Source organism: Toxorhynchites rutilus, chromosome 3 (genome assembly GCF_029784135.1).
Source record: "Toxorhynchites rutilus septentrionalis strain SRP chromosome 3, ASM2978413v1, whole genome shotgun sequence".
NCBI lineage: Eukaryota > Metazoa > Arthropoda > Insecta > Diptera > Culicidae > Toxorhynchites > Toxorhynchites rutilus.
Genome location: NC_073746.1, coordinates 101,381,932 through 101,397,818, shown reverse-complemented (window position 1 = coordinate 101,397,818; position 15,887 = coordinate 101,381,932). Strand labels below are relative to the sequence as shown.

General features: G+C 37.4%; 1 protein-coding gene across 1 annotated transcript; it reads right to left on the bottom strand.

Annotated features, from left to right (window-relative positions):
* Window positions 1-3,501: 3,501 nt before the first annotated feature.
* On the bottom strand, window positions 3,502-12,235 carry LOC129777778 (probable serine/threonine-protein kinase DDB_G0280133). The gene is made up of 5 exons (XM_055784262.1): window positions 11,728-12,235; window positions 11,275-11,598; window positions 4,526-4,763; window positions 4,269-4,456; window positions 3,502-3,748 (listed from the first exon to the last, which is right to left on the bottom strand). Exons 1-4 carry the CDS (start codon window positions 11,734-11,736, stop codon window positions 4,287-4,289), a joined length of 741 nt encoding a protein of 246 aa, XP_055640237.1. The 5' UTR covers window positions 11,737-12,235; the 3' UTR covers window positions 3,502-3,748; window positions 4,269-4,286.
* Between the last annotated feature and the right edge of the window lie 3,652 nt (window positions 12,236-15,887).

Below are 15,887 nucleotides of genomic sequence, written 5' to 3'. Positions count from 1 at the left end.
GCTTTTAAAAAAGAATTTTTTGATGCCAAATGTCTTAAAATTGCATGAAATTGAGATGTGCTAGAGATACCTCAAAAATTTTCTTTGGTCAAAAATTGACTTTTTGGAACTCGATTGTTTTTCTGTCTGAAAAGTCGGTTTTGTCAAAAACTTTGACTGCGTTTGACTACATGCGTGTAGGCATGTTCTTGAGTTCTTTCTTCGTTCTATTTATCAATTCCTTCTCAGTTCTCGCGACAAAATTGTTGGAGTAGATCTTACGCTTCAGGTTTGCCAAGAAATTCTCGATGGGACACAGCTGGGGAACGTTGAGCGGGTTCGCCGACTTGGGTACCAAATCGATATTCAGCCGCATCCGACCAGAACACCGCGTCTTCGCCCTTATGGTATTTCTTGATGAATGACGCAACTTCCGGCAGGCACTTCGTACTATAAATTTTCCCGTTCACGGCCAGTCCGGAGCTAAAGAAGAGCGGCTTTGACATCCCCTTCTCGCTGATTGTCAGCCACAGTAGCACCTTCTTGGGGAACTTGGTGTGTGGAATAAACTTCACTTCGGAGCTCACTTCATTCGTGGGGGAAGTAAAATAGGAAGTGCCAGTCGTTGCCATCCAGGGAGAGAAAGGGCTCGTCGTCCATCACCACCGCCACGTCGCGATTCGACGGGAAAATCGACTTGACCATCTTATTCAGTCGCTGCCGCTGCGTCTTTGCCTGCAGCTTCGAGAACAGTGAACGGGACTTCCGCTTCCTGACATGTATGTCCATGTTCGCCAGGTACTTTTTCACTGTTTGGCCGGTTGCACCGATTTCCCGGCCAAGCGCAGGCAGCAATGTAGCCACTTTTCACTCGATCTTCCTCTTCAGCATCCTTTGGAACTTCTTGTCGCTCAAGGCCGTCGGCCGTCCGGAACCGGGCTTTCTTTCGATGGTCTGATGGTTATCCAATACTGTTGTAGATGCCGAAACGGGCGTATCCGGCGTCCACATAGTACCGCACGATGTCTGTTTTCGACGCGGTGGGGTACCGTTCTTTGAACGCGCACGCTTCTGTTGGGGTAACTTCACTGTTTTCGCCATCACGGTTAGAGTTCGACTAATGGGTTACTATGATTGATGCTGCATGGGTAGTTTCGTCAGTGCGTGTGAAGGTAAACCCCAAAGTACGTAGAATAGAAGGTAGTCCCTGCTTTGTTCAAGTAGTGGTAGGTAAAGAAAAAAAGCAAAAAATTGTAATAAACAATCGATCGAATCCATATAAATTCGAACATTTTTGATTTTTGTTTTGTTTTGTAACAAAAGACCTGTCTCAAAATATGTTTCTAAGTTTACTGGAAACAACCGTCTCAACAATTCGTTGGTCGGAAAACGGTGGAAAGTTATCCGACTTTCTTCAAAACATTCAAAACTTTTCTACTCCGGCATCGCGGGACGTGACACTTCGACATATTGCTAAAGTAAACAAATACTGTTCAGTATGAAATCGATAAAAAAATGGTGTACACGATTCCAGCCCTTCTGGTTATCAGAAACAAAAAAAAATGAACAGATTCTGAATCAGTAAAGATGCCGCTATCGCGTGAACCTCGGACAAGTCAAAATAAAAAAAAACGTTTAAAACGTTTTTTCTCACGTTTCCCGATTTTTTTAAAATACAGGGTTTTCCATTTCGGGCTTCCGAAAGTATACAGCCCTGCGCTGACAACCGTTTGACATAGCTGTCAACCAAAGCGTCATATCGTTAGTTGAATGTCTGCCATTTTAAAATATGGATCGTTTTAGCATCGCACAACGTGTTAATTTTGTTAAATTATACTATAAAAATGATGAAAAACCGGCAAATGTTTTTCGGATTTTGGTCGTCATGGACGGCCTACAGAGCACACAATCGCTAATGTAGTGCGTAAATTCGAACAAACTGGATCCGTTGCGGATATTGTGAAACTTTTGCATCATCGTAATGTGCGTTCGGTCGAAAATATTGCTGCTGTTGCTTCCAGTGTGGAGGATGACCCGAATGTTTCGATTCCACGGCGTGCTCAGCAATTGGGCTTGTCAAACACATCATTGTGGCGAATTTTGCATTTGGACTTGCACCTACATCCATATAAAGTCCAACTGGTACAAAAATTAGAGCGTGGTGACCATGGAATGCGTCGGGCATACGTCGATTGGGTGAACGAACAACAGCGGCAAAATGCTAAATTTTCGCATCAAATTTTCTTCAGCGATGAGGCACATTTCGAGCTCGGTGGCTATGTGAACACCCAAAATTTCCGTATATGGGACTCAGAAAATCCACACGTGATTGTTGAGAGGCATCCGCTAAAAGTCACTGTTTGGTGCGCATTATGGTCTGGTGGGGTCATCGGGCCGTATTTCTTTGAAAATGAAGACGGCGAGACGGTAACTGTGAATGGTGAGCGCTATGGCCGCATGTTAACCGATTTTTTTTGCCACAAATTGAAGATATGGATACGGATGACATGTGGTTTCAGCAGGACGGCGCCACGTGCAACACAATACGACCGAACATGGCCATATTGCGAACGAAATTTGAGGGACGCATAATTTCGCGTTTTGGTGATGCCAATTGGCCGTCCAGATCATGCGATTTGAACCCGCTACACTTTTTTTTGTGAGGTTATGCGAAAGACCGTGTCTATGCCAACTCTCCGCAAACTCTTGAACATTTGAAAGATAACATTCGTGATGTTATGACCGAGATACCGCCCCATATGTGCCGAAAAGTCATCGAAAATTACCTGTTCCGGATCAAGGTGTGCGAGGAAGCCCTAGGTGGACATTTGAATGATGTTGTATTTCACACATAATGGCATAAACCAAACTTTAATTTGAAATAAAAGTTTCATCGAAATTCGAATTCTAAGTGTGTTTTATTTCAATTTACTTTCGGAATTTAAAGTTGGGAAACCCTGTAGTAAAATTTTAAAAATATTTTTTTTTTTAGAGGTTCATGCGATAGAGAGACGCATGCAGATTGTACCCATATAAATTTGACATGGATCGGTTCAGTATAACTTGAGATATCGTGTACGCCAGTTTGAAAAAACTAGTTTCGAGAAAAAGGCGTTTGAAGTTCATTGTTATGGCCGTACCAGGTTAAATACTGCATCACTAAAATGGCTCTAACTCGGTAAATAACAGGATTTTCGATAAGTCCTTTCTAGGGTATGTTCTTGTATGCCTAAACTACAGAAATAGGAAGGAATTTTTTTTTGTTTTTTTTTTCAAATTTCTAGACTAGAATACTCCTTTAATAAAACATCATTAGTTCTTTCGGTGAATTGATGACTATACCTAGGTCACTGACATTTGAATCTCATTTCAATTCTCACTTGGGAAACGTTGATTCATTTATGTAAATCTGAAAATGATCGTAGATAAACAAGGGAGAAGAAGCTGTTGCTAGGGATTTTCTGCACTTGAAAGAAGCACGGTACGGTTTTAGTTGAATTAATGTTATAATTCTTGCTTGAATTGACTAACAATGCGAAAAATGCTAAAGGCACCATCATATGTATTTACAATGAACAGTTATTATGAGTTATTTGCTAGCTAGGGGTTGAGAGAAGTTTGCGTAGATACTAAACACTAATACTTCGTATTATATCTTCGTTTTACATCCTAAGAGCATCAACTGTTTCTCTCATCTCAAACATGATACTAGCTGGTAACTACCACGGGAGTTAGTGTTGCAATAGGCCACGCATCCAATCTGTCCATTCTGTATGCAAAAATCAGAAAAAAAAACAAACAATCAAAAGTGTAAAACGTTCTGCTGTCCGATTTAATGTAGCATCCATGCATCGTAGAACATCTCACACAATCGAATCATCAGCATCATCAGCTGTGAAACCGTGTTCGCGGCTTTTCGATATTTCAATCACCATAAACAGCATTTTTTGCACTTGCTGAAAATTTATGCAAAACGGAACTCGGCGTACTGTCTACTCGTGATGAAAGATATTCATGGGGGGGAAACGCTTGTAAAAGCAAATAGTTACATTGTTTTCTAATCAAATTGACTAATTTGACATCGAACATGACAGTGAACAGCGGCGAAAAGACCAGCGGAAAAAAGCATCAAGCAAAAATCAATTAGCATACTAATAGCTTGTTTCTTCGGTAAGATTGCATCTGCGGCGTTTTTCCCTTCTTTCAGGTCTGATGATGCGATTTTCCGATTGAGTGACGACACATGTATGATTGTTGATTTCAGCAAATCGGATGTTGCTGCTCCTTACCTTCCAAACGTTGTATGCTCAGCCGTAGCGATTGTAGTTCTGATTCGTGCCAAACGCCTGCTGCTGGCTGTAGGCCTGACTGAACTTCTGTTGGACGGGTTGAGTTGAGGCAATCAGCGCCAGCGATTTCTGTATAGCTTCGGGAATTGGCGGAGGCGTCGGTAGATGGGCTCCCTCGGCACGAAAACCTGCAACGTTCATGCATTGTTGGGTGATGGCAAATTACAAAGTCTGTGCTGATTTGCATTCAGGCTTACCATTCTCGTCAGCTATGTAAGTCACCGTTATGAGCTGACCCTCGGGAGAAGTGTACGAATATGAACCCTGCACCGATTGCGCCTCCAAATCTTTGAGACCAGCGTTTTTCAGATATCCCTGGGCCTGCTGCTGCTGACCATCGCCGGTGGTATAACCATACGAGTAGGTGCCATCGTACGAAATTTCATTGTTGTAGGAAGTGATTGGAACGAATGGTCTTGCAGGACTAGGGAAAGCCTGTTGATTGAATAGAGGCATTAATTATTTGACATTTGAGATTCATAAACAGTGTGTTAGAGTATAACATAACAATATAACAAATATAATAATTTGACTTGCACCATATATAGGGGCGGACGAAATATTTCATATTTCATATCGGTACATAAAACTCGGGAATTAGCGAAAATTTGTGCCTTATAACTTATTAAAATCGCAATTTTCACGGAATTCAATGAATGCGACGATATGTATTCGAACGAACCCTAGTAGAATGGGATTATTCTTGTCTTAGTGATAGTGGTTTGTTCACCAACACTAGTATTAGATTCTATATAAAATAAGATTTTTACTTCGACACTTTGCCAAAAACTCAGTCCATGGAACCATGGTTTCATTCAAGTCATACAGTTTTATTCGATCACTAGTTGCACTTGAGAAAGCTGCAGGAAGAATAACTGAAATTTCAAAATTGACACTTAGAAGAAAATTTTGATGAACCTACGGGGGGGCCATTGGTTTGGTTTTAGGCTGATGTCATACATAGCGATTTACCCACATAAACACCGGCAGTCTTTTTCGCAGCGGCCACAGACTATTATATATTTGTTCAACCTTCACCGTTATTCCACATTTCTAACAAACGAAACACAAAACTATAGTATCAATTTAAATTATTCTTCAACAACAAAAATAATACAATAATACACAGAGACTCTTCATCGAACAGTATAAAAACAGACGTGGCGTATTTTTTTCATCGTGTCTCGGATTTGAAAACAGAAAATTTAAATATATATATAGCCATTCCATGTCAAACCGATGTAGCAGTTCTCAGATTTCAGTGAAAAGCTGTAGCCAGTTTAGGGTGGTCAGAAAAATCATTTTTGACATAGGACTATGTCTTTGATTTCTATATAGGGGGGTCACTCTACGAAAAATGTAACGATTCATTAAGATTTTTTAAACGCATATTACTCAAAATCGTTATTGCAACATATGTTCTGTTATATACCATTAGACAGGAAATTTATCCAGCATTTTGTTTTGCTTAAAACATGAACAGTGAATATAGTAGAAAAGTTAACAATTTGACGATTTACATGGGTATGCTTTCTTTCAGTTACACTGACCACTCGCTTTCCTCCCCGACACAACGAGCAATCTTTTTGTCTAAAAAAAATGTGAGTTGATGCGTATAATGATTTTTTTTTATCAGTTATTGTATTGTATGTTGCCCAATCAATTTGTGCTCAATTCACATTTTTATCGTGTAGGTCTTGTTACTAACAATTTATGTAATTGTGGTCCAGGATGTCATAATATCGAGTTTGTTGTTAGGTAATGTAAAAAATGCAATAAATGAATTTAACTGGCTGCCGACTTAGAGGTTCAAAATGGTATACTCACTCATATCAGATTATGATAGCTTGAGTAGTCGCGATTTCAATATTGTGCTTTCCATATATGTCTTCCTAAGAAATTCGCTTCACTACTTCGAATTCACATGCACATGCCCATTCTTCTTTCCCTTTTCTATACATAAGCAGAACTTAGCACCCAATGAGATTAGTTCACTACAGCAGCTACACGAAGTTCCCATGAGAGCACTCACTGGACATAGGATACTTAATGTACATCACCTGGCCATAAAGTTATTACAACCACCTACAAACAATGTTCCGGACAATGTGGCTACGAAGGAGAAAATGCTATTTTTATCTATAATATCTTTCTGTAGTCATAGATTTATTTAACTTAGGCTATATTTATGTAGATCTTAACCATTTAGACTTGTGTGATGATAAATGATGACTCCTTGTCTTCTTCTGCGTAATTGAATAAACAGAAGAAAAGGGTAGTAATGGTTATAATGGTATTTTTGTGCACATTTTTGAACAGAATATGGTTTCAGATTCTACTAGGGCTTCCATTTGATGTATCAAAAGAGGAAAAATTACGGATTTTGAACAACGAAAAAACTCAATTCAAATGCAATTACTACACACAATCACAGTCCTATGACATGAACCCGTCCGTGCCCCTAGCCCCAGATCCATCAACTTTTTTTCCGCTTTTTACCAAAAATGATTTTTTTTCAAAAATTCATAACTTTTAAACCACTGAACCGATTCAGACAATCGATATATCAAATTAAAGGAAATGCGCTAGTATATAACACCTGCGAAGAAATTTAATTCGGTTTTCGTAATTTTTTATTGTATTTGCTTTTTTATAATTTTCATGGTCCCGGGACCAAGGGCGCTATATTTTTTATATTTTTTCTTGAAAGTTGAGGTTTTTTACACAAAATATCCAAAATCCAGAGAGACGTTTTTTTTGTTTTTGAGTTATGATTTTTCAAAATCAACCGATAGTCCGATAAATAATTATTCCCCTATTTCCAAAAATGAAATTTTTTTCAAAAATTTGTAACTTCCGAACTGCGAAGCCAATGAGGTTTTCTCTGAATAAAAAACCACAATTGCAAAAACAAACTGAATTCTAGTCGCATAGATATAGTCTATTCGCAAAGGAATATTGAACGAAAACTGAAAACATGTTAACATTTAGAAATCATAACTCGAAAACGAACAAACACACCTCTCTGATATTCGGATATGAATAAACCTTAGCTTTCAAGAAAAATTATAAAAATATATGGCACCCTTGGTCCCGAAATCATGTAAACTATGAAAAACAATTACAATTAATAATTACGGAAAAAAAATCCGATTTTTTCCAGGTATAATTTTTTTAAGAAGACCAGCTCATTGACTTTAATTAGATATGTCAATCATCTGAATCCGCTAAGTCAGTGATGGCCAACTTGCGGCCCTCTGGCTATGTTCATGCGGCACGCAGCTTGATTTGAAGAAAAAAAATCATATGAGCGAAATTAGGAATATAGTTAAAAATTCTTCCATACAATTGAATAGAAATAACTTTGTGAGTAATTCTTGTTAATCGTGTGTATCCAAGCTGATCATTTTCTGTTTTCTTTTCCGTTTTTTCCATGCTAATTTAACCTTCTGACAATTGTTCTCGTTAGAATTCAAATGACTTTTTCACGTTTTTGGTTCTGTACTGCTCACACTCGCATAAATTCGTGAAAGTAACGGCCGGGTTTTTACGTTGTCAGTTACTCGGTTGCGAGTAAACGTCAAACGATCCGAAGAATTACGAACGTACCAAATTTGAAAAAAAAATTACATTTTATTTGTATGTACGGTATAAACGTGTGATTGGCCACTAAATTTGGAATAGCTCGGTTGCGAGTAGCCCCATACATTCAAATCAAATGTCAAATTTCGTGGTATGGGTACGTTCGTAATTCCTCGGATCGCTTGTCGTGTGTCCAGGGAAAATCATCTGAAATATACTTTTTTACGTGCATAAATCATGGTTTATTCGATTTGTAATGAAGCTGCTGCTGTTTTGAAGGCTCAATCTGAAACGAAAATATGAGTCGAAATATGCGTCAAAAATAGTCACGTTGTGCTGGAAAATTGGCCGAGTTAGGTGCGCAAATTGTTTGTTTGAAAGTTTGAAAGAACGAGCTGCCGACTATGTATTTTATTCAGTAGTAATAGATGAGAGAAGGATTTCGAAGTTACCGAGGAATTGACTTGCCTTTTTCCTATGGATTCGAGAATGTCTTGAAGAATGTCGTCCAAATCATCAATCAACTCGCACGCATTGGATCATTGTGACTTCCAAGCTTCTTTTCTTCTTTTCACTATTCTTTTTTTCACTCGAATACAAACTCGTTCAAACAACAAATGAGAAATTTTCATTTTACACTCCAGTCGATTAATGCTGATTCTAGATTTTGGTAATTCAAAGCACATGAAAGAATTCTTCAATTTTCTCTACACATTTCGGTTTCGATGATTGACATGCTGCTGAAAACATGCAGATAGAACTCATTAAAACGCAGTGTGATTCAGAGTTGCGTAACAATTTTAAATACCATGATGTCTTGGATTTCTACTCAAGATTTGTTCCAGAAGCTTCCAGAACTAATGAAATATGCTCGTTTTATTACTTCTTTGGTCTAATCCACAAATATTTGTGAGAAATTGTTTTAGTTAAGAAAGAAGTGAAGTCAAATTCAAGGAACAGAGTCACTACCAGTCATTTAGTATCAGTGACTATCTCTCACATTCAAGCTGATTTAGATGAAATGGCTCAAGTAAAATAGTTCGAGTGAGATCGAAAAGGTGTTGGAGTATGTTTGTATTTATTAATTTTCCATATTGAAACAAACAAAAAATATTGTAGAAACTTTTTGATGATTGAAAGAAAGTCCAATTTAATCGCAATACCGTATTCACATCATCAAGTATAGCCATAATTCTCTCAGTGAAATCGCGACTGCTCTCAGTAGAGAAATTTGGAGCGAAGAGAAGTGGTAACACTGCAGTCGTGTAGTTCGATGTCCTCCTTCACTCTCACTAAGTTTCGTGGTCCCATCAGTACTTGTTCGGTTTCCTAGCAACGATAAAGTTCGGTCTGTACGAGAAGCGTGTGGCAATTGTCACGTTATTTAAGTGTGGGAAAACGTCAAAACAAATCTACGAGCTGCTCAAAATGTTTTCTATCAATGAACGATTCGTGAACCGTACACCACATCAGTACAAGGAAAAAGCTGATGTGGGCAATAGGCCCAAAATAGGGCGTCCGAGGTCGGTACGGCTGCACAATGTTATCTATGTTGTTCATGAACGTGTTCAACGCAATCTTCCTCGGAAACAAAAGCGTTCACCAGTCGAAATGAATTGGATAGATTGACCCCTTGCAGTCAGAATTAATTTCCCTTGAAAGAAATCCTTTCATCTTTCCACGCTAATAATATTTTGTTTATACCGAGTACCGTTATCTATTGTTAATAGAAACTCAGTAAACTTTCGTGAAAAAATTAACTAGACATTGAAAATCGTTAAGAAAAATGTAAACTATTACAACGTTGATTCTATCGGGAAGCTGCAGCGATTAACGATTGGCCTCAGCGTATTCGACTCTGCGTGAAGTAGAGATGTCGAATAATTTTGCCAAGAATGTAAATTCTGGTTACAATAAATGTTTTGAGTTTTTATCTCATTTTGTTCTCGAGTTATGAATTTCACAAATATAAACCTGAATGCTTTCTAATTGGAAAAAAGTGAGTCAAAAAAGGACCAGTTGAATACGTATATTTCAGATTTCATTAGGAACAGCGGTTATAAAAACAAAACATTGCGGCCTGGCCACCGCTGCGCTAAGTAGTTAAAAAGTGATGAATGTTTGCGGTGGAAAGAAGAGGTAAAAATGTATATACAGCCATTCCATGCCAATATAGTGGATATAGTGGTTCTCAGATTTTCGTGAAAACTACTTCGTGAAGTCATTAAAACAAAATCTAGATTTTTTCGCAAGTGTAATATTTTTTAAAAGAAATCTAGCTAATTTTTTATGCCAAATGTCTTAACATTGCATGACACGTCGAGATCTGCTGTCATCACGAAAATTTTCGGAAAACTCAAATTTTAACGTCTGCAACACTAGTAAATGAAGTCCGAATGAGCTAATATTTGGCAAAGTGTTTTTTCGAGATGGTGAACATTTTGTGTAGGGTAACTTTTTGAAATTTGAGGGTCGATTTTCCCATACATTCATTGGCACACTACTGTTTATATATATATATATATATATATATATATATCAAAATTGCACCACAGTCCGTTACAATATAGAATGGTCACGCTCTTGGGTGATTTTCAAAAAAAAATGCCATGTTTAAGTATCCACTAAGTGCTTATACAGCCATTCCATGTAAAACCGATTTAGTGGTTCTCTGATTTTCGTGAAAAGTGGTTATTTTGTTCTTCATCGCAGAACATTAGACCCATATGTTTTTATTTTTTTCATCATTTTTTCAAAAATCATTTTCCCCTTTTTTCCAAAAATGTTTGTTTTTAAATTCATAACTTTCGAACTGCCGGACTGATTTAAATGATCGACATATCAAATTGAAGCCAAAGAGCTATTCCTATTTGAAAAATTTTTACACATCCAAAAAAATTGATTTTTGGAAGTGCATTTTTGTTTTCATGGTATCAGGACCAGGAATTTTTCTTTATTTTTTCTTGAAAGTTGAGGTTTTTTACAAAAAAAAAAATCAGAAAAAATAGAGCTGAACTACTGACCCGATTCAGATGATCGACATATCAAATTAAAGCAATTAAACTGGTCTTGTTTGAAATAATATTACACTTGGAAAAACATTGGATTTTGTTTTTGTAATTATTGCTTGTATTTGTTTTTCATAGCTTACATGGGTAACTTCACGTTAACGTTACTAGGGTAGTTCTAAAAATTTGGAGTTCCTTACTCTATAAATTCTATTATATTCTTGAACAACTTCACAGATAATTCCGGAATAACTAAATCAATTAGTTCACTTTAACTTCCTGGGCTCCCAATTAATACCGCATTCAAAGCGACGCACGATCAAACATTTGTCCACAAATTTTTATTCGAAACTCACCTGTAATCGCTGACTGAACTGAGCCGGCTGCTGATGCTGAGTTGGGGCTTGATTTAACCGTAATGCTTGGGATTGACGATTCTGCTGGGAGAACCGTTGGGACTGTGATTGGTGCTGCTGCTGCTGCTGCTGTTGACGATGTTGCACTTGATGCTGCTGGGAATGATGGGAAGGCTGCTGCAGCTGCTGTTGATGATGGTGCTGCTGCAACGGTTGAATCTGCAGATTCCGATTGAAAGGCACATTCTGGTTGAAATTTCTTGCACCGAATTGGTTCTGTGGTTTCGCCGCCGCACACGCCAACAGCATCGATATAACTACAAACTGCGCGTTGCCAATCCCCCCGGTTCATCGGTGATTGATTGGAAAGGAAAAATTGAGAAACATTTAATAACAATGGTATTTCGAATCGCGCCAATCATCGATATCACGATCTGTTCGCGGAATTATTACCGATATCATTTCGCCTAAATTAAACGTTTTGCTCGTATTTCGATACAAACACCGGTCTTCCTTCGCAAAGACCTGTAATTTTGTTCACTTTAACCCCCGGAGATTAAATTTTATCACTTTTACCGATGCAAATTATCACTCTTCTTCACCATTTGAATACCACCGGCCGACTATCAACCAAATTCCCATCAGCACTTTTATTTATACCGCATATATACATAGTGTAGGCTCCGATCCATTGACGAAGAACTAGTGTAACAGCAGTATAAATGCGGTTCACTAATCACAATAACCTTAAAAAAACATGCATCCCCCGGTATGAATACACTCTTTATTGAAGATGCGATCAATAAATCTGCGACGCTCGTCTCGGCAAACCGACCGGAGATATTCTCCGTACACACAACAGAACGACCAGGCCCCTCCGCAAAACACTTGTTTTTTTTCGGTTTCATGGTCTAGTCTACGATTTTCACCTGCACTAACCCGCCAAAAAGTCAGGGGTAGCTCGTATACACGCGGAGATTTGCCCCGCGGTTCACAATTGGCCAGTCGTTCGTTCAAGCCGGTCAAACTCAGCAAAAAGAATTTATACGTTTTCTTTCATTGGCACGCGTGCGCTGCGGCATGAAACCATAAACAAGCTCCCTTCATCTCACACAGTCACAGGTTCCACATCCGCCGCCCGTTCCTAACCTCCGGAGGGGGTTGCACACTTTGGCTAGGCCGTGGGGGGCGTTAGTTTACCAATTGCATTCAACCGCCAAATGTATGTTGTACCGTTTGGGAAGGTGCATCTTTTTTGCAGCCACAGGCCAACAACGTTTCTCACGACCCGTACAATGTGTGGGCTGAAACAACTGAACAGAAATAAATGTATAAATAAATGAAACGAGTAGATTTTTGGCAGCAAACGGTGATGTTGCTATTCAAGAGGTATCCCCATATAAAGTGTGAAGTGCATGACCTATTCGTAGTGCTGAGGTTTTGTTTTGTCTAGTTTTAAACATATCAATCAAGCTAACCTACGAAAGGTTAAGCATTTTGCGAATATTTTGGACGGAAGATGGAGTACTCAATTGTAGCTTTGCCAGAATAGTGTGAAGTGCGTTTGCCCAAATCTAATGCATAGTTTTGATAACGATCGGCTGACCTTGGAGACTTCACTCAATCGACTTGTACGTTCGATCAATTGGGTAGACGACAACATAAGAGCTAACGAGAGCCAATTAGGTACCGTCTTTTGTGTTCAGGACTTATTCCAGAAATATTGAATGATTATTTAATTCTAAGGTGGGTTCACAATCTATTTGGTTCTTTCCTTCTTTTTAATTCACTTTTGTCATGGTTTTCGATTTAATTCATGTTCATTTGGCTTAAAGGAATTATCCGATATAACCTCCGAACTTATAATCACTAGTTATCGTTATTTTTCGCAAGATTACAATGAAATACATACTGTGAATGTGACTGTGTGCTTGAAACTTATGGCAAAAAAATTAAAATGTTAGCAAAATAAATCAAAACACAATGGCAATATTTTAGCATATTTCGTTGGCTTTCAGGGTATTGTTTTAGTCAACAGAACCGTGGCTTGGTTCAAAAAACCAAAACAAGGAACAAGGACATTCTGTCAAATATATATCGGGAATATTTGTTCTTAACACTCCTATACTCGCGCATTGGTCTGTCAGACCGAGAAATCAATAATTCGTTAATTTCTTAAAAAATATCAACACTATGAATTTGCGATTATCTCTAGCTTCGTTATTTGTCGTTCGTTATCGTTTAGCGTATCGCATGTTTTGGTACAATGGGGATTTTTTAACACTTTCGGTCTGACACACCTACGCGAGTATAGGAGTAACGTTTTTGGACAAGTGCCTTTTTTCATATTATAGAATATTGTTGAACGAAATGTATAAATTAAACATTGGCGTGGAATATCTTATGCATATAATGCATAAGATCATTACCGGACTATTATTATTTGATTTCGGTCCCTTTTGTAACTGGATTGAACGGATCCATATATTAACTTTTCGTCGTTAGATTCATACGTTCAAAAGCAAAATATGAATGTTTGACTTTCGTATAATTATTCGCTAAATGTAATGGTCATACATATACACACTTGTGAGAGAATTTCATATGTGGAATAATTGTAAACAGTAAACTATAAACTAAACGGTGGCTTATGCTAATTTTTTACAGTTACAGTTTCGGGGATATTTTTTTATATTGTCCATTATCGACAAGAAAACAAGAAAAAGAAAAGGAAGTTCCTAGAAATCCTTTTATATCATCTTTTCGTGTCCCATATAAAAAGGCATTAATTCTTAGTTTACCAAGAATACAGAGACAAAGAATATTAGAAATATGCAAACTTTATATTCCAGAGCCTTTATCATCTGGTAATTATCTAGAAGGTCTTTATACATTCTTCTCTTTGATAAAAGACCCGAAAAATACGCAACAACTGCATGAAATGTAAAAAATATGTTTGTTTCGAGCATGCAATTATGCTAAGTTCTGATTCTCACTCCAATAAAACCACAATCGATTAATACGTTTTTATGTTGTTTTTTTAGCTCTTTATACTTCCATGAATTATATTCAGTTGCTTCATACAATCATACCCTTCATACAATTCATACTTCCTTCAAATAAATGCCAATTAAGCCTGAAAAATACACAATGGCAACATTACAGAGAAGTTCAATTTTCGGTCTGTGACACCGTGCGCGAGTATACGTGTTTTGATTTTGCACGCGAGTACAGGAGGGTTAAAGAAAATGCTTTATTTATCATCTAAATTTATATTTCGCCTTCAAAATAGCCCCCTTCTGAAAAACAATACGCTTTTAAAAAGAACAATCCAGTCATCGAAAAACTTTTGATATCTGTATTCAAGAATTGCCATCAGTTCACGCAGTGAATGCGTTTTGATGTCTTCAAAGCTGTCAAAACGGGTGCTACGAAGCGATAATTTGAGTTTCATAAATGTTTAATCACATTCGTACCATTTTTGGTCAAAAATTCATTTGATTCATTTGAAATTCAATGATCGATGGATTAGCTGATGCATTATAGTGGTCTATCCTTCCACAAGTCTGACCGTTTGCGACGAATTTTCTTTCTCAAATGCCTCACAACGCCAAGTACAGAGAAACTTCGATATAACGTGCATTTCACTTCCAAACTGTTGTATTGAATTTTACGTTATATCGAAACTTAATGAAGAACTAAGATAAATAGCTCATATTACTTTATTGTGTTGCTGTTTGGGTACACTCAAACTAGCGTTGACTGACAAAATTTCATCTTTGGCAGAAATAATGCCATTTCGTGTGCTGGAGGGTTAAATTCGCAAATAATGAGCTGTTTTAAAAGCTTTAAAAAGGTTTGTATGTATGCGAGCAAACATCTCTTTCTGTTTTTTTTCTCATTTCATTTGGGATTGTGCCAAAAAGAAAAGTCCATGCGACGTCAATGGGGATCAAACCAAGGCCGGCTGGAATGCAAAGCAATTTCACACGACTACGCTATCCATATAGCTGACAGTGCTGCTATATAAATGCGTGATAATATTACATCTGATCATAAAATGTAGTTGGAAAGTGTTTTCTAAGAGGATAAAGAAGAACATGAACGAGAATATATCTTTCTCTGACTGGGCCGGGTATTTGGCAAACTATACGAAAAGCTTTCATATGCTTTCAATTAAATGCTCGCTCATATTGGCACGTATTGGGGAGTAGAATATTTTTTGTTATTTTTCTGCTCATTAATGTAATAAAACGGGATGCCAATAACATGTGCTAAAAATTAAGTTTGGCTGTAGAGTTAGGAAATAATGATGAAAAATCTAACTACAAAGTGGAGCCAACCTTTCTCGTGATTTTTCTTTCCATATTGTTGATTGAAGGTAAACAGATAAAATGACCGCTTGTTTGTTGGAAAAACTTTTTCCCTGTAACAGTGCGCTCCTTCCGAAGCATGGGATACTTGTTGGTAATTGTATGGACTATTCATAAAACTTTCGTTCAGAATTTAAAAAAATATTTATTTTTGAAAAAAATTATTTTCAATTTTTGAAATATTGTCTTTAGTGTAATTTTCATAAAAAAAAAATTTTTCATGAAAAATTTAATCAATTA

Excerpts from the sequence above, each read along its gene's own strand:
- LOC129777778 (XM_055784262.1), bottom strand. Across the intron at positions 4,764-11,274 it reads AGTTCAGTCAGCGATTACAG|GCTTTCCCTAGTCCTGCAAG; the intron begins GTGAGTTTCGAA and ends TTCAATCAACAG. Across the intron at positions 4,457-4,525 it reads TTACATAGCTGACGAGAATG|GTTTTCGTGCCGAGGGAGCC; the intron begins GTAAGCCTGAAT and ends TGAACGTTGCAG.